Here is a 26986-nt window from a genome sequence, read left to right on the forward strand (position 1 = left end):
GTCTGAGAGGAAATCTTTGCGTGTAGTGGAAAAAGTGGAAGTGTTTAATAGTGTACATCAGGGCATTAAAAAAAAAAAAGAAATCGTTTTAAAATTTTGTGTCCCTGCCAGTAGTGTGTCAACCATTCTGAAAAATCATGTTTGGATTCTGAAACTGTTTGAGGAAATGGGACCTAGTCGGAAGCATGTGAAATTAGGCCTGTATGAAGATGCTGTGTTGTTGTTTGGTTTTTAGGAGCATTAGCAACTAAGGCCATATTGCTCCAGGGATATGCGGTGGTCATTCCCTGACCTTTCCGCATCCTCCGTATTTGGTGGTCATGGGCTCGAACCCAGGTCTAATCAAGAAGCACGTGCTACGCACTGCTGCTGCTCCTGCCCACCTGGCTACGGAGGCACCCTGTATGAAGATGCAGATGAAGTCTTTTTTAATTGGGTGATATTGATTCAAGACCAGAACATGCCGATATCAGGGCCATTAATAAAAGAAAAGGCTATGGAGTACACATCTTTTCTTGGGCAATAAACATTCCAAGTCAGTTCTGGTTTGCTGGACAAAAATTTAAAATGTGCCATGGGTTACTCGAAAAGGTTATTTCTGGTGAAAGTGGAGTTGCAATCAAAGAATCGACTACCCATTGGAAAGAAACAGCTTTGAAAAAAAATTATGGAGGACTATCAGCTCAAAAACATATGCAACATTTATGAAACAGGTCTATTTTTAAATGTCTGCCGAACAAAATACTGATTTTTAAAGGTGATAAATGTTTAGGTGGTAAAAATAGTAGGAGAGAATTAGTCTTGGTTAGTGCAAATATGGCTGGTAATGAAAAACTGAAGCTTTTGGTAAAAGGCAAAAGTAAACAACCCCGATGTTTCAAAAGGTTTCTGAAAGTCATTAGAGTTGCACTACAACTAAAACAAAAAATCTTGGATGAAAAGTAAAATTTTTGAACAGTGGATTTTGAATTTTGATAGAAAGATGATGAAAGAAAACAGAAAAATCATGTTTATTGTCAACAACTGCCATGTCCACCTTCACTCATTAATTTCGAAACTTGCAAGTGTGAAGCTTGTTTTCTTTGCTCCGAATACCTTGTCTAAACTGCAGCCAAAAAAAAATATACTAAGAAAAGAAACCAACCAACCAACCAATAGATTCTGTTATAGATTTGCAGACGTGCATATCAGAGTTGGCAAAAGTATGGAGTCAAGATGTGATGGAAACAACAATTAAGAATTGTTTCGCAAAAGCAGGTTTTGCTAAAATGCCAATTAACAGTGATGAGAGGCAATGAATTATTACAAGGTATCGAGCAATCTGGGAAGAATTCCAAGCAAGAGGTTTGATCAGTGGAGAAATTGTTCTTGGCGAATTTTCAGGAGTTCATAATGATGTCATAGTAACTGAATATCTGAGTGACTCCCAACATTTTGGAGAGTATTCAAAGAACTAGTGGCAATATCGATGAAGAATTTGATGAAACTGAGTGCAACAAAGGCAATATTAAACCTTCTAAAACATGTAATGTTGGCAGGATTTGAAACTTTATGTTCTAGCCTTTAATGTGAAGAAAATGTACCAGAAAATGTTTCAGTGTCTAAAAAAATGCAAACATTTTTATGAACAATGTACAGTAAAATCCAGTGCACAACAAAAAAAAAAAAAAAAACCAAATAATTCTTAAAAGTGTACTAGTACATTGTGCGCATCATGTAAGTAGTCATTTCAATGTACCAAAAAATGTTTCAGTGTCTAAAAAAATGCAAACATTTTTATGAACAATGTACAGTAAAATCCAGTGCACAACAAAAAAAAAAAAAAAAAAACCAAATAATTCTTAGAAGTGTACTAGTACATTGTGTGCATCATGTAAGTAGTCATTTCTTAATATGTATGCAAATAAATTAATTGTATTAAAATATTAGGAATTTTATTCATTCCCACTAGTGGCGGACTAAAGAAAAATTGGGCCCTAGGCAAGATTCTCATTTCGGGCAAGGGTTGCCACCTTTCAGAAATTGTAATGGAGGACACAGTTGAATGGGTTAAAAAAGGTCTTCTATTACTAAATATAAAAATACATTTGAACCCTATTATTGAAGTTGCCAACTTAAATCAAATAGTTCATACCAACGTACAACAAAGGCATTGTTTAAGTAACTAAATCTACTTAATCAATGTGCGACTAGCGCTATCTGGTGAATCATCATGTATTCTGTGGCTGGCGCAGAATACACAATGATTCACCAGATAGTGTGTCGTGCAAAGATGCTTTGATTGATTGGCGTGAAACAAGCGGAACATTATAAATTTATTTAAAATAAAATAATGAAAAAATGTATAATAAAACCATTTTATTGCCCCCAAAAAATTATGGGACATAGGCAGTTGCCTAGGCCGAAGTCCGTCCTTGATTTCCACTTATTTCTGATTTATTTCCCATCTTTTACTGTATTTCTGAATGTTGAATTACAGTATTTTTCATTGTTCAAAGGTCATATTTCTTTATAATGAAATTTATGTTTAAAGAATTTTTTCAAGAGAACGATCAATTTCATTATATAGAGGTCCGACTGTATATGCTATCAAGTTTATGTATGTGTGTTACACTACACCCTTAAGTTCATAAATTCATTGTACTGAATTTTTTGCTGAAACTATTTTGTTCATATGAGACTTGAGTTTGAGGCTACAAACTATGCATTCAAGGAATCTTGAGCTTTTGGAAACAGGTAAGTTTACTGAAAAATTTTGCCCCATTTTTACTTAATTAACATATCAATAAATAATGTTCAATAAATAGTTTTAATAGTCCTAGTGTAATACAGCAAACCCCCGCTATTCGCGGGGGTTACGTTCCTGAGAAATGTCGCGAATACCGAAAACGCGAATACTGAGTTATGGCTCCCATAGTAATAAAGGGGTTCCGTTCCAAAGTATGAAATATATAAGAAAAACTAGTCTAAAATTTTTTCTATGTATGTATTATATGTACCTTCATAATATGACTATGTACATAGACAGTACATAGTGAAATGCAAGCATATGGCATCGAAATGAAAATAAGAAACAATTTAATATTAAATGTAATATGCCTTTGCTAGCAAAAAAACTTATCCCGCCAGTGCTATCACCAGTTTCGCTCAAGTGTTGATAAAGGAGTTTTGCCTTTTCACGAATGATGAGTGAACTTAACGGAATTTTATTTTGAGTTCGGTCTTCTATCCACATGTTTAAAGCTTTTTCTATTTTTTCTAATTTAACATCACGAGTTACAGAGCAAATTTTTGAAGCAATTAGCGCATTTTCACGGACACTACGGTGGATTTTTCCTTCCGATTTCTTGATTGATCGTACCGTTGACTCATTGATTTTATAATGTTTTGCCACTGAGGAGACACTTTTACCATTAGAAATTTTATCTAATAACTCAATTTTATTCGCTAATGTCATCACCTTCTTTAATATTTTCACATTTCTCTTGTTATTTTTAGCCATATTTTTGTAGGAGTTAGAAAGAACTTGTCCACAATAAAGTCACTTTCTTCCGTTAACACACTCGAAAAAGTCCGTTTTACACTGCAAAACAGTAGATTTATCATTTTTGTAAGCAAATCAATTTATAAATTGATAAATTTATTCAATTTATAAGCATATAAATTAAAAGCAAACGACAAAACCATCCATGACAAGCGCATAACACATACTGAACAAGGATTAGCGAGAAACATCCACGCTCGCGATTTTGTCACCCCTCTCCCCCACCCACTGAGCGCTGTTTTGACCGGGAAAGATAATTTTAGCCACGCCCATGTTTTTTTATGGCGGAAAATATTCACGGCGCTTTAAAATTCACATTTTTTAGGTTTCATTTTATATTAAATCGGCGATCGCGAATACAGATACCGCGAATAGCGGGGGTTTACTGTAATTATAAATCAGTTATAGCCTTACTAAATAATAAAATTTCTTAGCTAAAACAACACACACACACACACACACACACAAATAAAAATAAAATAAATATATATGGCAACCTACACGATTAGACTCTTTGAGCCACTTATTCCCCACAATTAAAACACTACAATTTCACTACAGTGAACTACACTACTAATTACTAATTACGAGATGTGGTATTTATGCCAAATCACCAATTCAAAGGCTATACGAATATTGTGATAACTTACAAAATATCTAGATAAATTTAAAAACTAACAAACATGACTAGAACTATTAAAACTATTTATTGAACATTATTTATTAATATATTAATTAAGTAAAAAATGGCCAAAAATTTTTAGTAAACTTATCTGTTTCCAAAAGCTCAAGATTCTTTGAATGTATAGTTTGTAGACTCAAACTCAAGTCTAATATGAACAAAATAGTTTTGGCAAAAAATTCAGCACAATTAATTATTTTCAAAGCCCATCTACACCTTAATTTACTGGTTCATACTGAAAGAAAACTTTCTTCAGAAAATTACAATCAGCATTGTGTAGCCCAAATTGTAAATATGGTTAGAGGAGCAGTCACTTGACGAAGCATATGTAAATTTAGAAAAATATGGCAAAAGAATTCGATATTACACCCTCTACAGTTACCACATTTTTGAATGAATCATATACTCTGGGTTGCATCCTGAAGGAGGAAGCATATGATTCATTCAAAAGTACAGCATTCCAACAATGTTTCACAAAAGAGAGAGAAAAAAATAAAAATAAAAATTTTGGTATCATTAGTTACTTTTTTTCTTCTTTAATTTGTATAGTAAATTTTTATAAACTATTCAAATCAAAGAAAACATACAAAAAGCAAATGGGAGACAGTAACAAAACAGAGCCTAGTTTTTTCATAATTTTAAGCTGTTCCACTCAAATTCACATAAGCAGTTCACTCAAAAAAAAAGTATCAGAATATTATTATTATTATTATTAAAATCAGTTTATTTCCCAAGAAACCTTGGGTCACCCCGGGACAGTTCTGTGCCAGAAGGGTGTGAATATTTACAGACTAAGGTGCGAGGAACACAATGTACAATAAACAAGAGTACATGCGTGCTCGACCCGAGACTTTTACAGGATTAAATATACAGTAATGTACAAAATATACAGTAATATACAAAATATATGATTGCATGAAGACAAAAAGTCTTTGTCATATACAAATAGGCAAGTTTAAAAAAAAAAAAAAAAAAGAAAAAAAAAACAACACACACAAAAAAAAAAAAAAAAAAAAACAGTCTGTCCAGGAGCGGGTGAGTATTATAAGCTCATAATCTGGTAGCAGTTCTTGAGGATTTCCTTCCTGTAGGGCTTGTCTTCACAGAACCTATCAGGGTGGATCCTAAATTTATTGAAGATCCAAAGACTGGAAACATGTTCCTCAGGGAATCAAGGCTTGACAGCGTAAGGCGTAGAGGGAGACAGGAGTCGGGGTGCTCCCCTCTTGTCCTCCTAGGGCCAGAAATTAATGTGGATACTGATGGAGCATCAATTCACCTCGTTATAAGCCGTGCAAGCGTGAGGACATTTTCTGTCATGATGATATGTCTCCAGGGAGTGGTGCCCAGATTTGCTTGTGGGATAGATCTGGAGATAGTTAGGGGGTGGCCTACCACCCTGTTCGTCCATCTAAGCAACCAGTACTCTAAACTGAGACACTTCTGAAGGTATGAGGCAGGGGCAGATGACCAAATTTCTGAAGCATAGAGAGGAATCGGCGTAATACACCTCAGGATGTGCCGAACAAGCAGCGCTGGCTGATGCACACCAACGAGCTCTTGACGCACTGCCCAAAGAGCAGCTTATGTCTTCTGCCTCATCCTGGCAAAGTGAGGCTGAAATGTGAGCCCAATGTCCCAGGTGAGACCAAGATCAGTATGAGAGGTCACCTTTTGCACCGGTTCCCCACTAACAAAGATTTGGATATCATTTTTGACTTTCTTCTTGGTTATTGTCAGTTGTGCTGATTTGGAAGGGCTCAGATGCAGCCCTATTGTGGCAAGATAACTTTCCAAGCTCAATATCTGCCTAGAAGCTTGTTGGTTGATATCATGAATCTGATGATTATGATCTGAGCTCACATAGAACTTCAGATCGTCGGCATAACAGACAAAGTTTGGATTCTGAGCAAGGAAAGGCTCTAAAACTGCTGCAAACAGGATAGCTGACAGTACACTTCCTTGTGGGATGCCTCTTGAGACGTCAATAGTTACTTGAAAGTCATTGTGGGTCAGAGACAGATGTCTAGGGAGTAAAATAGACTTCAAAATTTGAAGTAAGGTATCCGGCAGGCCGAAGTAGTCGAATTCATCTTGGTGCTAGTTAAAACTACATATTTTCAATTGCACTGATGTTTAATTCACATATGAAAGCAGGGATGAAAAGTTTTCAGCATTAAAATTGTATTTATATTAATACGATAGTATGAATCAGAGCTGTAATACTCAATATGTTCTACGTTGATGATAATATTAGTAAATTAATAAGAGGAGTTTACCTCAATATAGTACGTGGAACACTTCCGTATGATACCCTCCAGAAATTAAAACGGAAAAAACTAAAAAATCGACAACTTACTGGTACATTAAAGTAAAATATAAATAATTAAATAATCAATTTAACACAATTCAAAATCAATTCAAAACAATTAAAATTCAAATTAACGCAATTAAAAGAATCTAACGAAAATATTCAAAACGATTTTTGAAGGAAAATCTTTAGGAAAATCTTTAGGAAGGAAAAATTACTAGAATTCTACATAACATATCATAGAAGTGCTAAAGAATTGACTTGAACAAATAATTCAAAACGATTTTTGAAGGAAAATCGTTCTGAATATTTTCGTTAGATTCTTTTAATTGCGTTAATTTGAATTTTAATTGTTTTGAATTGATTTTGAATTGTGTTAAATTGATTATTTAATTATTTATATTTTACTTTAATTATTTAATTATTTATATTTTACTTTAATGTACCAGTAAGTTGTCGATTTTTTCGTTTTTTCCGTTTTAATTTCTGGAGGGTATCATACGGAAGTGTTCCACGTACTATATTGAGGTAAACTCCTCTTATTAATTTACTTATATTAATACAAAATTAACAACAAATTTTGTCATCCATTTCTATTCTAAATGTGTGGTATTTCTTAGAAATGTTTTTAATAATATTCACTGAAAAAAATTCTTTTACTTTATTTATATACATATTTTGTCATTTTTTTTGTTTTTTATTTATTTATTATGGATTTTACAGGTCGATATTTAAGTAAATCAAAGCAGAAATTACTAGAATTCTACATAACATATCATAGAAGTGCTAAAGAATTGACTTGAACAAATAATGATTATTTTAAATAATTTCCATCACTATTCTTTAGAACAAAATTTTTAATGCAATGAAATTATTTTTGCACTCCATGAAGTTCATTGTAATGGCATTTTACTACATTTCCATACCTGGTAGTGATAATATCAAATTTGTGCACTTAAAACCTGGTAAAGACTTGAAGAAAAGGAATGGTGTCAGAAGAATGTTATTATCAAAGATACATTAAACACACACACACACACACACACACACACACACACACACACACACACACACACACACACACACACACACACACACACACACACACACACACACTAAAATTGCTAACAATGATCAAAGACTTATACCCTAATACAAAATATTTCAGCAAGATGGTGTACTTTGCCACACAAACAAAACCTAACAGAAAATGGTTGAAAGATGATAATATAAATGTAATCACATGGTGAGGTAAAAGTATGGACTTAAATCCAATCAAATGTGATCAAGGTTGAAAGTTGTTTCCTGTCAAAATCACAGAAATAAAAAAAAAAAAGTACTTGATGCCATCATTCAGAGTTTGTACAGGATCTTCATGCCTGAAAACAACGTACAAACATTTACATGAATACATTTAGTAAATTCTATGCCAAGATGGACTGAAGTTGTTTTAACAGCTTCCCAATAAAATATTAATATAAATAAAATTTTACACTTAATTATTGAACACAATATCTTTATTTCAAAATAAAATAAACATTGAATTCAAAACGAAGCCAGCAAATATTGATTATATATGGAATTTTCATATATTTTTTAAAAGTATCCAGAAATGAATGAAACTTTTGATGTTTCTGTTTCAATTTATAAAATAAACAAAATTTTAAGATTTGCCCAAATCATGAATCTATCCAAGATTCAGGTTAATTTCAAGTATGTATGTGGGCAGTGGGTGAATGAAAAAGACCTATGGGTAATTGTGCAGTCAGCTATGAAGTTTTCTGAGCAGTGCAGACAGGCTGCCAGAGCAGGTCACGGGGTCTTGTCAATGATATACAGGAATTTTGCTAGCGCAGGGATAAGGAGGTGATTATCCCTTTGTATAAGGAAAAGGTTAGACCTGCATGTAGTACCTTGAGTACTACATACAGGTCTGGAGGCCTCATTTTAGTAAGGATGTAGAGTTGCTAGAATGAGAACTCTTATGAAGAAAGGCTTAAGTTCTGAAAATTGCAGCATCTGGAGACTAGACACTGCGAGGTGATTTGATCGAGGTGTATAAGGCTCTGAATGGTTTGAGCGGCTCAATGCTGACAGGATTCTTCTTCTTGCTCAGATTACGAACCTGAGGGGGGGCATAAACTCAAATTGAGGAAAGATGTAGAATAGTTGTAGAATAGATGTGCAGAAATTTGCCTTTTGCCAGCGGGTAGTTGATTGCTAGAACAAACTTCCATCTGTCATTGTAGAAGTTGATAGCTTAAATTCAAGGAAGAAGTAGACAAAGTTTTGGAGCAAATGGATGGGCGAAATGTGAAGGTTTTTTTTTTTTTTTTTTTGGCTGATGCTGTATAAGCTTGCTTTCTTGCATCATATGCCTCTACTAATGCTCTAAACACCAATGGCACTAAGATTTTTAGCAATGAATTTATTTAAAATGAAGCCATTTTTTGAGACTAATTTTACATGACACCCATATAAAAAACTTAGATAAATCTTACCATCTCTAGATTGAGGAGATACCACAGTTCTCTGAGAGGATGTAACTCCTGGTGGTGTTATTACTACATCTCTTTGTGGAGACTGCGGAGTCAGGGGACCTGTACTCACCGGCAAGAAGCTATTAGGTCCACCATCAGACTTCGTGCTAGCTCCATGGGAAAGGAGTGGTGATTGAATTGTTGGAGGATGCCTCATTCCTTTTAAACAGTTACACAAAATAAATTAATATTAACAGATTTACAATAATAATTTATTGAAATAATATATTAAGTGCAAGATGATAAACTGAATTACTGTTAATTTTGTAAGCAAATATTTATATTAATGTTTATACTGTGACATTCATGTTTCAGCAGACCATAAGGTTATACACTAATGAAGTATTAGATAGAATGGTTTTTGGCAAAAACTTTTTGAAAGAAATAAAAAACATTCACATACAATTAAAATGTTTGTGTGAATACCATCTCTATTTTGTAGATATGGCATTCTTTTGAACAAAGGTGGTGCAAAGATTTTTGCCAGTATTACTAAGGATACCTTAAGGGTTCAGGGTAACTGTTGGTTACGGGGGAGAAGGGTAATATAGATCCACATTTGTCTGATGATATGATCAAGGTAATGATGGTACTAATTTCAAGAATTCTTGTTTGTTGCCATAACAGCCGAATTGGCAAGATGTTCTGGAGGTAGCAACGTTTAAAATGAGTAAGATGAAAAAGATAGGGAAACAAGCCCAAATAACTTCAAGGGCTGTGTCAGGGGAGTTAACTATAGAAGAATACTTAGTCTTAACTGTGTCTACAGTAATGTCAGGAGCATTGCTAACAAATGGCTGAATTTGAACTCAGTTAGGACAACTAATGCTGATATAATAGGGCTAACAGAAAAGTGGTGTCAACCGGAAATTGAGGTTGAAGAGTTCCACTATGGTATGTACAAATCCACAAAGGTCAGATATATTTCAACAATAGTGTATCTGCCACTTCTCTATGCTGCATCTCCCTCTACCATCAAACCAGTCTCCTCATCCTCGTATTGGCTTCTCAAGTGGGCATGCCACAAGCTTAGTCTGCCTCCCTGGCTCCAATGCACTGAACATCCAACAGTTCATGTGGCTCATTAATGAAAGGAGGCTCGTCACAACAGTCAAACTCATGACCTGTCTCATCTCCTCCCCCTCCTTCTGGGACAACTGTGCATGGAGGGTCCCAGTGACACATCTACTAGCAACTCCCTAGGTTGCCCTCTGCAAAGACTCCATCTGTAGGATTGGTTTCTTCCTCAGCAGATGCTATCTCGAGTCCAGGACTTAGATGTCAACTTCAACGAGTTCTGTCGAGATCGACAATATAGGAAAAGAACACTCAGTGGGGTGGCGAAAGCTACCACTATTATAATATGAGTTTTGAGTAATGAATATTCTTAATCCAACCAACTATGTACATATTTATGCACTTCAATGTATATCCTTATAGTACGTATTTTTAAACAAATCGTTTGTACACTTCACTTAATGTTCTATATATGCAGTATACTCAAGTCATTTCTCTATTTTCCTGTACTTCATTTCACTTATTTATTATTCTATTATTTATTTATGTATTTTGGCTTATTAAGGCAATAATGTCTCTGTAGTACACTGTGCCATGATGGGCTGTTGCAACTACTATTATGTAAATTATCATTCTAAGTGCTGCAATAAAGGTTCTTCTTCTTCTTCTAATGTATTTAAAAAAGACAGGGAAGACAGAAGGGGCTGGTGTCATGCTTCTTATCAAAAGCAGTCTGAGTACAAAAAGAGCTTTCACTGAATCTGAAGTTATGTCTGCCAGCACAGAATCTGTATGGTGTGAGTTAGTTGTAACAAAAGTATAATAAGAATCAGAGTAATACACAGACCAAAAGATTGTGAAGAATATGATCAGAATCTTTACATGCAACTGGAATGGGCAAGCAAGCACGAATATCTTATTATGGGTAGGTTCAATCTGCCTCAGATTGACTGGAATAAGTGGGAGGGGAACTCATCTTGGGGAAATTTTTTTAAAATAAACTAGATTATTATTATTATTTGTAACAGCATGTTTGAGAAAATGCAAGGATTGAGAATATTCTTGGCCTCATGAGCTGCATGATTGCTATATGCTATGTAGCAATCATGCAGTTGTCAGCTGGAAGATGATGAAAGATGTTGCAGTAGTTTTAGAAAAAGGCATGGGTTTTAATTTCAGAAGAGAGGGCCGACAGTTTAAGGTGTTATATAGCATCTATTAATTGGGTGGATTGCAGAGGGAGGACAAATACACTAATTATAGAATATTTTGAAGAAAAAATGAAAGCCATAAATATTAAGAGAATGCATACCATTAAGAAAATATTGCAGGAGGATGCTGCAATGGATGAATGTGAAACTGGCCAGTCAAATAGAGCAGAAAAAGATAGCACGGGACAGTTATAGAAAAATAAAAAGTACTCAATGATATACAACAGGTCTAACAGGTACAAGCTGATTTGTAATAGTACCGCAAATAAAGTTGGAAAGGCCAAGGCTGCATATGAGAATGCACTGGTTAAGAGACAAAGAATGGGGACAAAGAATTTTTCATGTATGTGAATACAAGAAAAAGTGAATCATATAGGACCCTTGTGCACTGGGTGTGGGTAAGTTTTAGACAACCTAGCTAATGCTGCGGATGAATTGAACTGGTATTTCTGTCTTTATTGAAGAAAGGCCCATCATGTTGAGAAGAGGCTGAGTTTATTCGAAATTTCAAATTTCATTTTTAAATGAAATTAGTAATTTCGAAATTACAGATAACTGTTTATTATAAAAACTTGAGTTCAACGGCGAGTAAAGCTCCTCAAGTTGATGGTATTTACCCATTAATTTTAAGGGGACCACCAGGGAGTGTACAGAACCACTGAAGTTAATAATGAGGGCAATTTGGACTCTGAAGAGATTCCTTTGAAGTAGAAAAGTGCCAGCGTATCACCAATACATAAAAGAGGTCCTAAGAGCGAAGTTGGTAACTACAGATCAGTTAGTTTGACCTCAGTGGTATGGAAAATATCTTAGAAGCAATGATTAAGGGTGCAATCCAGGGACATTTAGAAAGATATGGGATTCTGAATAACACAGACAACATGGTTTTGTGAAGGGCAAATTGTGTCTAACTTTGTAGGCTATTTTGACAAGTTACTCATGAGCTGGATGTAGGGAACAATTTTGACTTAGTTTATTTGGATTTTAGCAAGGCATTTTCACTCATCCCCCCATGTGAGGTTACTGTATAAGCTGGAATGCATCGGGATTACTGGAAAAATTCTAGAATGACTGCAGGGTAGAAGGCAGAGGTTGTGATTAATGGACATTCCTTAGATTAGTGTAAAGTCAGAAGTGGTGTCCCCTAAGGATTGGTTACTGGACCACTGTTGTTGTTTCTGATTTTCATAAAAGACACTGACGATGGGTTAGAAGGCTTGAAGTCAAAATTTGCAGATGATGCAAAGATTGGTAAATAGTAGTTAATGATCAGTACTACACAGCGTTCCCTCGGGATGACTTAAGCAGGCTGCAAGAATGGTCAGAAAAGTGGCAGCTATGTTTTATTGCAGCAGAATGTAAGGTTGGGGAATAGCAACTCCAAAATAAAGTATACACTTTATAGGGTTGAATTAAAAACAATACAGAAAGAAAGGGATCTGGGATTAATAATAAAGGCAGCTAGACAGGCAGCAAGGAAAGACCATGGTGTCCTATTGATGATTTATTGAACATTATCTTCTTGAGATATGCAGATAATAGTCTCATTGTATAAGGTAATTGTAAGATCATATTTGGAACACTGTGTTCAGGTATGAAGATCTCATGTGAAAAAAGACATTAAGCTTCTTGAAAGGGTTCAAAGAAGGGTAAACTTGCATGGCGAGATCAGCAAAAGGGTGACCATATAAGGAAAGACTACGATTATGTGGGCTTCAGTCAACTGGATAGTTACCTATGTGAGGAGGAAAGTAAATGATTTGTTTTCTTATCTATTGGAGTTTTTTTTTTTTTTTTTTGGCCAATCCAGCAAAAGCTTGTGGCTTCCTTGCATATATGACTATTACTATAAGGAGCCCAAAATGCACTTTCCTGAAGGGCTCATTCGCTAAGGAAATTTTTTCCAAAAAAAAAAATAATAATAAATAATATATATATATATATATATATATATATATATATATATACACACACACACTGATGAGGCAAAATATTATGACCACCTACCTAATATGATGTTGGTCCTCCACGTGCAGCCAAAACAGTTCGTACCTGGCGAGGCATGGATGCTACAAGATTTCTAAATGTGTCTTGTGGTATCAGGTACCAACGCATAACCAGCAGATTCTTTAACTCCGGTAAGGTCCGTGGTTGAGATGGATGTTTGGGGAATTGGAGGCCAGGGCAATACCTGGAAGTCTTCCTCATGTTCCGCAAACCAGTCTAGAACAATGCGGGCAGTGTGGCATGGCGCATTATCCTGCTGAAAGATGGCACAGCCAACGGGGAAGACCGTTGCCATGAAAAGGTGTAGCTGGTCAGCAATGGTGTTTAGGTAGGTGGTAGACATCAGAGTCCCCAGCACATGGATGACTGGACTCAATATCCCAGCAGAATATCGCCCAAAGCATGACACCACCGTCACCGGCTTGTTTTCGTCCCATGGTGCATCCAGGCGCCATCACTTCCCCAGGTAAATGACGCACATGACCTCTCCGTCCACATGGTGCAACAGGAAACGTGATTCACTGGACCAGACAACTTTCTTCCAATCACTCAAGGTCCAGTTTCGATGCTCGCATGCTCATTGTAGGCACTGTCGCTAGTGAACTGTGGTTAGCATGGGCACTCAGAGCGGCCTGTGGCTACGCAGCCCCATTTTCAGCAGGATTCAATGTACTGTGTGTGTTGTGACACATTACTCCTGTCATCAGCATTCCAATTACTGGAGAGTTGCACCACAGTCACCCTTCTGTTGCCATGTACCATCTGGGAGAGCCTTTGCTCACCTCGAGCATCGATGAGCTGTGGTTGTTCAACACCTCACCAGCTGTGCCATTTCGGATATGCTCTGACCCAGTCATCTGGCCATTAGGATTTGGCTTTTGTCAAACTCGCTTAAGTCTGCTGCCTTTCCCACCTGAAGAACAAGAATAACACTGATTGATGGAGCTCAGTATCAGGTGTTTTTTATACTGTGTCCCGACCCGTGCACATGCTGTAGTTCACCTGCAGCTGCTTCGATTTGCACGATGACTCGCTGGTCATAATGTTTTGCTCACCGGTGTGGGTGTGTGTGTGTGTGTGTGTATATATATATATATATATATAATAATAAATAAATAAATAAATAAAAAACACTTGTGTGATCCGTGTTGGCAAGAGAATCCACATACAGATAGAATTGGTGAGAAAGTGTGAATGTTAGCAAAAAGATCTTGAGCATTGGGAATAAGTATACCAGAAATAAAGGTTGTTACAACCAAAATGTTAAAAGTAGCTTTCGAACAAACATACCCCTTTATCAACTTACACAACAAAGTATAACTCATATCCTTAAATCCCCCAGAGGTATAACTGTCTGCACTGTGTAAAGAACTTAATGTTGGGCTGTGCTGGGTCTCCTACATTCTTCACCACTACTTTGATTGTTGTACGACCCAATTAGTATGTTCTTCTAGGATTGCTAAAATAACATACCAATATACAAAGTGCAGTATATACGAAGTACCTTGCATTTATTAATGTGACATCAACTGACACCTCTAGTCTATTAGCCTAATTTATCTAAGTCTTTCAGTAGTATGCCGTGATCCTATTAATAATTTCTGTGCCAATCTTTGTATCACCAGCAAACTTATACATTAAGCTTGATATGCCTTGAAAACAATTATTCAGCACCGAACCCTGAGACTTCTGCTGATAACATTAATCCAGGAAGAGCAGTGCCCATTTATAACCATCCCTCTGTTTTCTACCACTCAACTAATTCTTTATCTATAGCAGTAATTTGTTTCTAATACCACACTGCTTCAATTTGTACAGCAGTGTTTCAAGCAGAACAGCCTCAAAAGCTTTACAGAAATCTATGCGTATTTGATGCCAAATTTATTTTTTGCATCCAGTTCATATACTTGGCCTTAGTTCAAATCTCAACGATGTCCATTTCCACTTATAGTCTGCCAAGCCCACTTACTTTTTCTGACAGCATCCCATTTATTGGTTGATTCAACTACTGCTCATCTTAGTTGTCCTAATTATTCACTGTACAATTACTTTTACTTCAGAGGTGGTACTTCTGTATATGTCCACTCTGATATTCCCTGAGACTTATTAATTTGTACTCTCCTCTTTTTTGATTTTCTCTGGCTTAAAATTTCCCTACCCTATTTTGTTGCCTCTATCAATCTCCCAATTCCAAACCTTGACACTCTCCAGTTCAACTTTCCTACCAGTGAGGTAATTTTCCTTGGTGAAATTCATAAATGCTCACAACTACAGCTGGTTTCGGTTTTCTAGTGTCGCAGACCTATCTGGTCAAGATGTTCAAGCTTTTGCAATTACTAATAACACAGATTGTTCATTTATCTACCAGAACAGCAGACAATCCTAATCACACAGCACTCTTGAACTTTACCTCAAGAATGGCCCTTTGAAGTTTGTGGTTGGGATGAGTAGTCCTCTAGGCACTCCAAATCACAAATTGGTGGTTGTCCATCCTCCAAGAGAGGCTTTTTCAGCCTTATGTTGTTTGGCATTACAAGAATGCAAAATGGGATGATCTGCAAAATTTCTATTCTTCTTTTCTTCGGTTGGATTACTGTTTATATCTTCTGATGTCAATGTTTGCTCATATTGTGTCAATGTTTGTTATTTGGTTTTTAGGAGCATTAGAAACTAAGGCCATATTGCTCCAGGATATGCGGTGGTCATTCCCTGACCTTTCCGCATCCTCCATATTTGGTGGTCACGGGCTCAAACCCCGGTCTAATCAAGAAGCGTGTGCTACGCACTGCTGCTCCTTCCCACCTGGCTACGGAGGTGCCCATACTGTGTCAATGAAATTATTCTTGTAGGGATTAAATTGTTTATTCCACACTCCAACCTAAAATCCCATCCTTTATTAATCCTTGGTTTTCTAATAAATGTGCTAAGGCCGTTCAAGATAAGAATGTTGCATATTGTAATTGGCTTGCATCAAAATCTTCAGGTTCATTTTTCTGCCTACACCAAAGCTTGCAACAATTGTTAAGCAGCATTAATCAGTCCAAACTACATTTTGAACAGGCTAAGAGTAGAAAACTTGCTTCTTGTCCAAATAGTAGTTGGGCATTCTGGTCTCTTGCCAAAGCTGCAATTTTTTCCATCTGTATTCCCACCTCTGTCAAAACCTGATGGTTATAGTGCCACCTTAGCTAAAGATAAAGCTGATTTACTAGCATCCTACTTTAATTCTAACTCGTATTGACAATCTTAGTAAACTACCTCCTACCATTCCTGATACATTCCACTCAATGTCTCCTATTGTAATTTGTCAAAAGAATGTCAAACAATCTTAATGACATGAAAGATTCGGATAGTATGCTCCAGTTGTTCTCAAAACCAGTGCTCCTGAGCTTACTCCTGTTCAGTGACCTTTTTACCTTTCTTATTCCATTTGTATTTTTCTGCTGCATGGGAATTTGCTCATATCGAGCCAGTTCCTATAAAGGGTGACAAATCTCTTCCATCCAATTATTGTCCTGTTCCACTTCTACTCTTTCTAAAATAATGGAGAAACTATAAACAGCCAACTCCTAAACTATCTAGAAATCTTCTAACTGATCAATGATTGCCAGTATGAATTCCATCAGTGTTGATCCACTGGTGATATACTGGCTTATGTTACCCATCTATGGACAAATTCAATGGAAAAGTTTGTTGAAACTCAAGCAGTTATCTTGATATTTCAAAGGCTTTTGATCATGTTCAGCAAAAAACTTCTAAATAAGCCTCCAGCTCATCGATTGCTGACTGCTTTTTTTTTTTTTTTTTAACTGGCATTCTGATTACTCTCTAATCACTCATTGCAGGTGATGGTAGATGGTCTTCTAATTTGCCAAATAATGCTGGTGTTCCCCAAGGTTCAATTTCCTCTTGTATATTAATGACTTTCTTTCTACTTTCTTCAGTGGTAGGATCTTCCATTGAATGGAAGATCCTACCACTGTTTTTCTGATGACAGCACATTGCATTTCACTTTCCAGTTTGAGAAACCCTGCCCTGTACAGCTTCAACTTCTAGAACATTCAACTACCAATTCCTTAAATACTAATCTCAAGGTAATTTTTCTAAAGTCCTTCTGTTCCTATGCTTACCTTCACTAATACTCAGATTTCTAGACAAGATCACATATCTCTATTAGGGATAACCTCAACTTCTAATTGCTCTTGGCATAAGAAAACATTGCTTCCTCTGCTTCTAAAAAACTAGGTTTCTTCTTTTGCTCTTGGCATTACTTTTCTTCTAAACATACTCACTCTGTACAAATCTAAAATCCATCTTACCGTGGAATATCGTCATGGTGTGTGTTATTGTTATGGAGTATGGTGCAGTGCACCTATAACTTCTCTGAAACTAATAGGCTCCATTCAAAAGAGGGCAGCCAGGTTAATTAATAACAAATTTCTTCATCTAAATTGGCTTCTGCATTTCTCTATCTCCCTTCCAAATCAGTCTGACATGTGCATCCATTTACTGTCCAACTTTGAACTCACTGAACCAACTTTCCTTATTCATTTATCCCTTCAACTTCTGTTTTCTGGAACAACCTCCCTTCACACATATTTCCTGAAAATTTTAATCTCCAGAAATTAAATTATAATGCCAACAAGCATTTTTAGCATTAGCATTAGTAGAGGCATATGATGCAGGAAAGCATCAGCCAAAAAAAAAAAAAAAAACCACTTCCACTTCACCCCTCCGTTCGTTCGAAATACCTGTCCAGCTGAGCCTTATATTTATTTAGGCTATCAACTTCCACAACAAGGGATGGAAGTCTGTTCCACCAACCAACTACCCACTGGCTAAAGGCAAATTTCTGCACATTTATTCTACATCTGTCTTTCCTCAATTTGAATTTATGCCCTCTCAGGTGCTATTCTGAGCAAGAGCAACAATCCCATCAGCATTGAGCATGCTCAAACCATTCAACACTTTATACACCTCTATCAGATCACCTCGCCGGTGCCTAGTTTCAGACACTGTAATTTGCAAAACTTAAGCATTTCTTCGTAAGAGCAACCCTTTGTTCCATTCACTAATCTTGTTGCCCTTCTCTGTACTCATTCCAGCAGCTCTACATCCTTCTTGAAATGAGGCCTCCAGACCTGTATACAGAACTCAAGGTGTGGCCTGACCATTGCCTTCTACAAAAAAGGAATTATCACCTCCTTATCCCAGCTAGAAAAATTCCTGTATATCACTGACAAGACGCCATGAGCTACTCTTGCAGCCTGCCTGCACTGCTCAGAGAACTTCATATCTGCCTGCACAATTACCCCCAGGTCCTTTTTTTTCTCTACCACTGTCAGTATAGTACCACAGAGTTGATACGTTGCTCTGGGGTTGCTGTTTCCCATATGTAGTACTTTATATTTGTCAATGTTAAACTTCATTTGCCACCTCTCAGCCCATCTGCTCAACTTTTCCAGATCCTGTTGCAGCAGCATAGCGTCAGTAGTGTACTTAACAACCCTGCCAACCTTTGTATCGTCTGCAAACTTGGACATTAAGCTTGATATACCATCATCAATATTATTTATAAATACAGAAAACAATAATGAACCCAAAACTGAACCCTGAGGGATTCCACTAATAACATTAGTCCACAATGAGCAGTGTCCATTGATTACGACTCTCTGTCTTCTCCCCCTGAACCACCCCTTTATCCATAGCAGCAATTTGCCTCCAATGCCACACTGCTCCAATCTGTGCAGCAGTCTTCCATGTGCAACAGTATCAAAAGCCTTTCTAAGATCCAAGTATATAATATGAAAGTTATTCCCTGCATCCAGTTCTTTTGTGACTGCATCATAGTATCCAATCAAATTGGTCAGGCAAGACTTCCCCTTAACAAACCCATGCTGTGTCTGAACTATAACTGAAGTCTTGTCTAGATGATCCTGCAGTGCTTCTTTAACCAGTGCCTCCATTAATTTTCCTTGAACAGAAGTTAAACTCACAGGTTTATAATTACTTGTGTCAGCCTTTGATCCTACTTTGTGAATTGGGGTCACATTTGCACATCTCCAGTCTATGGATACCTCCCCTGAGTCCAAGGAAGCTCTCATAATTATGGCTAGGGGCTTGCTTACTTCCTTTGCTGCCTCCTTTAATATAACTGGATAGATCCCATCCACCCCAGGTGCCTTTCTTGTGTTTATCTTCAACAATTTCTCCTCTACTTTACTCTCAGTTATTACAAGATTATCTAGCTTACTGCCAGAGTTGAATACACCTCTGGCATTCTTCTCGCTGAATAACTCCTCATGTGTGAATGTTGATGGAAAATATTCATTAAGTTTGTTAGCTACCTGAGCAGGATCATCAACAGTTGAACCATCAATATCAAGTGGACCAATCTGATTCACCCCCTTCCTTCTAGAGTTTACATAAGTAAAGAATTCTCTGCAGTTTTTCTTTGCATCCCTTACCAAAAATTTCTTGTAATCTGCCTTCGCCTGCTTAAACTCCTTTGTAACTTGGTTACAGATCAACTTATATCTATCATAGGCTTCTGTGTCACGTGTTAGTTTATATGTATCCCATGCATTTTTCTTCTCTGCCATATGTCTCATTAGTTCATCTGACATTTAGGCCCGAACCTTGAACAGTATTTCTTAGTTGATATGTAAAGCCTAGTAGCTTCCAAGATAAGTTCTTTGTATGCTTCCCATTTTGAATTTGCTATTGGTAACATCATCAGTTGGTCACACATTATAAATAATTTAAATACTGTCTCAGACCATCGTAGTTGCCTTTACGAAAGCAATAACCCTTCCCTTTACCCCTGATGGTAGTTACCTCTTTGAGTAAATCCCACTTCGGCACACTGTGATCACTGCCACCTAGCGGTTCCTTTATCTGCAGATTCTTAATGCACGAAAAATCACTACTGATAATCAAATCAAGAGTATTACTCCCTCTAGTTGCCTCCGAAACATGCTTATGTAGAAAACAATCATCCAATAAATTCACAAAAGCCTTGCTAGTGTGTGAGTGACCAACCCACAAATTCCAGTCAATATCTGGGAAATTAAAATCCCCCATTATAAGACTTTCTGATTTACTGGCCCACTCTATTTCCCTGTACAGTTTCTTATTATACTCATCAGAGTCATTAGGCCTATAGCACACTCTTACTCTCAATTTTGATCTCCCAATGCTTATGTCACACCAAACTGACTCAACATTGCACTGTCCAGCGATGTCAACTGGCTTCACCTCCTTGGATTTTATGTGTTTCTTAACTAATAGCATAACCCCTTCTCCCTTCCTATCCTGTCTATCCTTTGTGTACACACTGTACTCCCCAAATTCCAGTTCTGCATTCCTTATATCTGTGTAACACAACATCTCTGATATCCCAACAATATCTGCCTTTGATGTGTTGAGCAATAACTCAAATTCATCAAATTTATTTACCAAACTCCTAGCATTGGTGTACACACAAGTATACATGCACCTGTTCCTATTCTTAGCAACCTTAACACAACCCATGTGTTTACTTCTACCGCAATGACTCCCAGCAGTCTCTGAAGCACCCTGCATCTTGTTTTCCAGGCTGCTGCTCATTCCAATAGAAGCAGTGCAAGAATCACTTTCACCTCTGCCAGAGGCTACTGTTAATCTATTAGTCCTTGTATTCTCCCAAGCTAGCAGTTTTCCAACCCACCTAACACTGCCTCGATAGGGTCAGCAAATATTCTTGCACCCTTTCTATTTAAGTGTATCCCATCCCTGATAGTAGAGATTTTGGGGGGGGGGGGGTTGGATGTGAGTGTGTTCCATTTTTTGGTGTGTTTTTGTGTTATGTGTTGGATGGTGGCGTTGATATGTATATTGTTGTGGTTAATATATTCAATCCAGGCGTGAGGTGGCATGTCTCTTTTGAGAAAGAATCGTATTGGTGTATACAGTTTAAAAATTGATGTTTCTTGTTGAATATTTTCTTAAGTTCTTCACGTATGATCGCGATGGACATGCGGTGTATGATATGTGGGTATTTTTTACAGTTATTTTTGGGGAAAATGCGGGTGAATTTGGGTATAACGTTGTGAAATAACATTTTTGTAGGAAAGCTATGTGTAATTTGTTGGAGAAATATTTGATAAGCACTTTGAAGAGTTGTATTTTCCTATCAGGCATGTCTAGAGCATCAGAGATGAGATTAGAAGTATATAAAAGGTATTGACCCTAACAATATACATATCAACGCCAGTATCCAACACAACACAAAAACACACCAAAAAATGGAACACACTCACATCCAAAACCCCCCCAAAAATCTCTACTGTTAACCTCTCTTCAAAATCCTTCAACCCTTCTGAACTCTGCGGCCTAGAATTTGGCTTTAATTTTGCCATTAAAGAACAACACTATCCAATAAAAGATTGTATAATCGAACTCCAATCCAAACTGGACCAACATCCCGATAAGTGGCGACTTATACACCAGTCTAACAGGATAATAAATTCTCTCCCTAACATAAAAAAACAACAACTCTCGGATTTACAAAGACTAAGCAAAACCCCAAATATCATCATCCAAAAAGCTGACAAAGGAGACACAATCGTTATCCTGGACAAGAACAAATGGAATTAATTTTAGCCGACCAAGATACATATACAAATGACAGCAACCACAACATTACAAAACTTAAAAATAAACTCGACACAATTCTCAGAAAACTCAGACAGAACAAAGAAATCAACCTCTTTACATTACAACAGATAGGTATTCGCAACAACATTCTGCCCCACATGTTTGGAATAACCAAGTTACACAAACCTGGCCACGCACTAAGACCTATCGTTTATTTTAGTAGATCAGCTTTTGCTAATTTATTCACCTTCCTTGTCAAAATTATATCCCCACTCACTCAATTCTCTACATTCAAAATTAATAATACCAACCAAGCCTTCCAAAAAATCAGTAACACCACCATATCCGACGGAGACGTATTAGCTTCTTTTGATGTCATATCTCTATACACTAATGTGTATATTCCTTTCACCCTACAAGCATTATGCATACTTCTAACAGCTGATGATACTTTAACGAAACGTACCTCTCTTTCAGTTGACCACATCCTTGAACTCACCACTCTTTTACTAGACGCTAGATATTTTAGATTTAATAATAAAATGTATCGACAAATATTCGGTTTACCAATGGGTTTAGGCATTTCTGCCCCCCTTTCTGAAATTTATCTCGCCACTATTGAAAATCAAATTTTACAACCTTTCCCTTCTGAAATTAAATTATACATACGCTACGCCAATGATATCCTAATAATAGGCAACAGAACAACCATAGACAATCTCTTTTCAAAATTCAATACAATACACAACAGGCTAAACATTACCCTCGAAGCCGACTGGGCTAGATAGGTGGGTAAAGTGCCTGCCTAGCAACCCAAAGGTCGCGGGTTCGATTCTCGCCTCGGGCTTGGATAAAAGTACTGCAAAAACCTTGGGAGGTGCATTATGGCCACAGAAGCCTATGCGCCGACAACTAGAAAAAAAAAATAAAATACCCTCGAAATCGCAACGGACAACCAGATTAATTTTCTTAATCTTACTATTTATACAACAGACACAAATTTAAATACAAAGATTTCTGAGAAAAAACACGCACACCGGTAAATATCTACATTTCACTTCACATCATCCCCTTAGTACCAAAAAAGCTGTCCTACACAACCAAATCTACAATGCTATAAAATTCAGCTCTTCACAAAACGATTTACACAATGAACTTCAATACCTTACTGATAAATTCATAGCCAGGAGCTACCCCCTCAACTCATCCAACATACAATATCCACCGTCAAAAACAGTAATAATAACTCCACCAGACACAGTAACAAGACAAATACTCGCATAGTTCTCCCTTACCATAGTGAACTCGCAGCACAATTCCAGCGTATTTTCAAAGATACTGATATCTCCCTCACCTTCTCTACTCACAATAAACTAGGTTCCCTATTTAATTCTTATAAAGATACACACAAATATCCCATCAACGATCTCAATAATATAATATATCTCATAAAATGCCAACCAAACTGCGACACCTGTTATATCGGCAGCACTACCACCAAATTCGGTTCCTCCACAACTTCCAATACCCGCACATATTACCACTTCAATAGTTTCAGGACAAGTCAATCCTGCACTGAGTTAACAATCCATGCACAAACCCACAACGACACCCCCTTGTTGACTCTGCCATCACCATTATTAAACTTAGATCGAGCTACAGAATTCTTCAATATGAAGCCCTCACCATTGAATGGTACCGACACCATTCCGATCTCAATATTATTAACGCTTGGAACCTCTCGCAGCTAAAGTTCCCACATGTCAAAAAGAGCATCACGAAAGTATAGATAAACTTTAAATACAACACGCGCTCTCTTCCCTCCCATTTGCCAACTGATGACGGTTTATTCAACGAAAGTATCTCGTAACAACTATTGGCATCACCGGTCTTCTTTTTTTCATTTGTGTCCTTTAACCTCTTTATGACAACCAAGGATTGGAGATCTGCACTTCTACTTCCTTGCGTTCATTTTAAAATCTGTTTAAAATATTTTCGTCCATTCTCTGCCTTAGTTCTTTTTAATGCATTTTCCAACCTAAATTTAGCCACCATCTACCAATAAATTTATTGCAGATTTATACAAGGTGAGTACCGTTTTTTAAGCATTTCCTATTCATTTTTTAGTCAGATTTATCATGGTATTATAAGATTACTATAATTTCACTGCTATCAACTTCCACAACAACAACAGATGGAAGTCTGATGGTAGCGAAATTCCTATATATCATTGAGAAAACTCCATGACCTGCTCTGGCAACCCGTCTGCACTGCTAAGAGAACTTCATATCTGACTGCACAATTAACCCCAAGTCTTTTTCATTCTCCACCATCCTGAGTGTAGTACCACACAGTTGTCCGTTTCTCTTAGGTTACTGTTACCCATATGGAGTGATTTGAATTTGTCAATGCTGACCAGGATAGCCGGGTGGGTAAAGTGCCTGCCAGGCAACCCAAAGGTCGCAGGTTTGAATCCTGCCTCGGACTCAGATCAGAGTACAAAGTGCAAAAACTTTGGGAGGTACATTATGGCCACAGAAGCCAACAACTAATAAACAAACAAGCAAGCATTTGTCAATGTTAAACTTCAATTGCCACTGCTCAGCCCATCTGCTTAACTTTTCTTGATCCTGTTGCAGTAGCATACTATCTTTACTGTCATTAACAACCCTGCCAACCTTTGTATCATCTGCAAACTTGGACATTAAGCCTGATATACCTTCACCAATATCATAGATGAATACACAAAAGAACAATGGGCCCAGCACCGAACCTTGGGGGACTCCGCTAATAACATTAGTCCACGTGAAGCAGTGTCCATTTATTACCATTCTCTGCCGTCTCCCACTCAACCATCCATTTATCCATTGCAGTAACTTGCCCTTAATCCCATACCACTCTAATTTGTACAGCAGTCTTCCACGTGCAACAGTATCAAAAGCTTTACTGAAATCCAAGTATATGATATCAAAATTTTTTGCATCCAGTTCCTTTGTGACCACATCGTTGTATCCAATCAAATTGGTCAGACAAGACTTCCCCTTAACAAACCCATGCTGTGTCTGAACTATTACTGTTGCCTTCTCTAGGTGATCCTGTATCACCTCTTTAACCAGTGATTCCGTTATTTTTCCCGGAACAGAAGTTAAACTAACAGGTCTATAAATATTTGTGTCACCCTTTCAATCCCCTTTGTGAATTGTTGTTGTTATTTGGTTTTTAGGAGCATTAGCAACTAGTGCCATATTGTTCCGAGGATATGCAGTGGTCATTCCCTGACCTTTCCGCATCCTCCGTATTTGGTGGTCACAGGCTCGAACCCCAGTCTAATCAAGAAGAGTGTGCTACGCACTACTCCTCCTGTCCACCTGGCTACAGAGGCACCCCTTTGTGAATTGGGGATACATTTGCATATCTCCAGTCAATGGGGACCTCTCCAGACTCTAAGAATGCTCTCATGCATAAGAATTTTTTAACGGCACACAAAAATTGCAACTAACACGATTTGCGTCGGGTAACAATTTACACAAAATGCATTAGAAAAGGTGTGATGCCTAAGGAGTGGAATAATGCAATCATAGTTTTGCTGCATAAGAAAGGAGATAAATCAGAAATTGGAAATTATAGACCAATTAGCTTGTTATCCCACATCTACAAGTTGTTCACAAGGGTCATTACTAACAGATTAGAAAGAATACTTGATGAGAATCAACCGAAAGAGAAAGCTGGCTTTAGGACAGGATTCTCAACTATGGATAACCTTCATGTAATGTCACAGCTAATGGAGAAAGCAAATGAATATAAAACACCATTATGCTTGGCATTTGTGGATTATGAAAAGGCATTAGACTCCATACGGCATAAGCCAATGTTTTGGGCACTGAAAAGACAAGGCATAGATACCCCATATATTATGATTTTTAAGAAAATATATGAGAATGCTACCTCCTTTATTAGACTAGACAAAGACAGTAGTAAATTAAAAATTGAGAAAGGAGTTCGACAAGGAGACACAATATATGAGAATGCTATCTCCTTTATTAGACTAGACAAAGACAGTAGTAAATTTAAAATTGAGAAAGGAGTTTGACAAGGAGACAACATCTCTGAAGTTGTTTACTGCTGCCCTTGAGGAAGCTTTCAGAAGATTAGACCAGTCACAGAAAGGAGTCAATGTGAATGGAGAGTACCTAAACCATTTACAATTTGCAGATGACATTGTGGTCATAAGCAACTATCCCAAAGAATTAGAGGAAAATCTTAATCAGTTATGCACAGTTAGTAAGGATTTTGGACTAAAGATGAATATGGCTAAAACAAAAGGAATGATGAACAAGTATGCCACAGAAAGGATATAATGATTGAAGGAGCAGTAATTGAAATGGTGGAGTCATATACTTATCTGGGACAAGTCGTTAGCTGTAATAATGATAAATGGCTGGAAGTCAAGAGAAGAATAAATTTTGGATGGATAGCATTCAGGAAATATAGTCACATACTGAGGAGCAATATCCCAATTTGTCTGAAATGTAAAATAATGAACCAATGTATACTGAACCAATGGGAAAAAAAACTCTTAAACCCGGGAACTCGTAAAGCGAGAACTGCCTGTAATGGGGTCTACAAAAAGTGTAAAAAAACTATTATTTTTTGGAACATATATCTAACAATAATAAAATAAAATAAAACAGTAAAAATAAAAAAAAAAAAACCAAAAAGCCATGTCTAACAATAATAAGAATAAATATTTTCTTTTATTTTTATTCATAACATAAACTAAGTATCTGTAAAATAATAAGAGAAGTTTACCTCACTATAATATTAGAGTAGTAGTAGTAGTAGTGGCATGTGATGCAAGAAAGCAAGTGTATGAGCTTATGCAACATCAGCCAAAAAAAAAAAAAAAAAAACCACACCATTCCTTCCAAATGCCTGTCCAGTTCCTCCTTAAATTTATTCAACCTATCAACTTCCACAACGACAGATGGAAGTTTGTTCCAGCAATTAACCACCCGCTGGCTAAAGACAAATTTCTGC

General features: G+C 36.9%; 1 protein-coding gene across 3 annotated transcripts in view; it reads right to left on the reverse strand.

The window, feature by feature from the left end:
• The window catches only part of LOC150087090 (nuclear factor 1 A-type-like), a 384875-nt gene that overhangs the window by 115567 nt on the left and 242322 nt on the right, over positions 1 to 26986 (reverse strand). For all 3 annotated transcript variants that reach the window (XM_090371811.1, XM_090371808.1, XM_090371809.1), the window contains one exon: positions 9039 to 9236. In XM_090371811.1, the coding sequence (XP_090227937.1) occupies positions 9039 to 9236 (198 nt within the window). The remainder of the gene's footprint in view (positions 1 to 9038; positions 9237 to 26986) is intronic.

This window comes from Mastigoproctus giganteus, chromosome 4 (genome assembly GCF_048544385.1).
Source record: "Mastigoproctus giganteus isolate SK-2022 chromosome 4, ASM4854438v1, whole genome shotgun sequence".
Classification (NCBI taxonomy): domain Eukaryota; kingdom Metazoa; phylum Arthropoda; class Arachnida; order Uropygi; family Thelyphonidae; genus Mastigoproctus; species Mastigoproctus giganteus.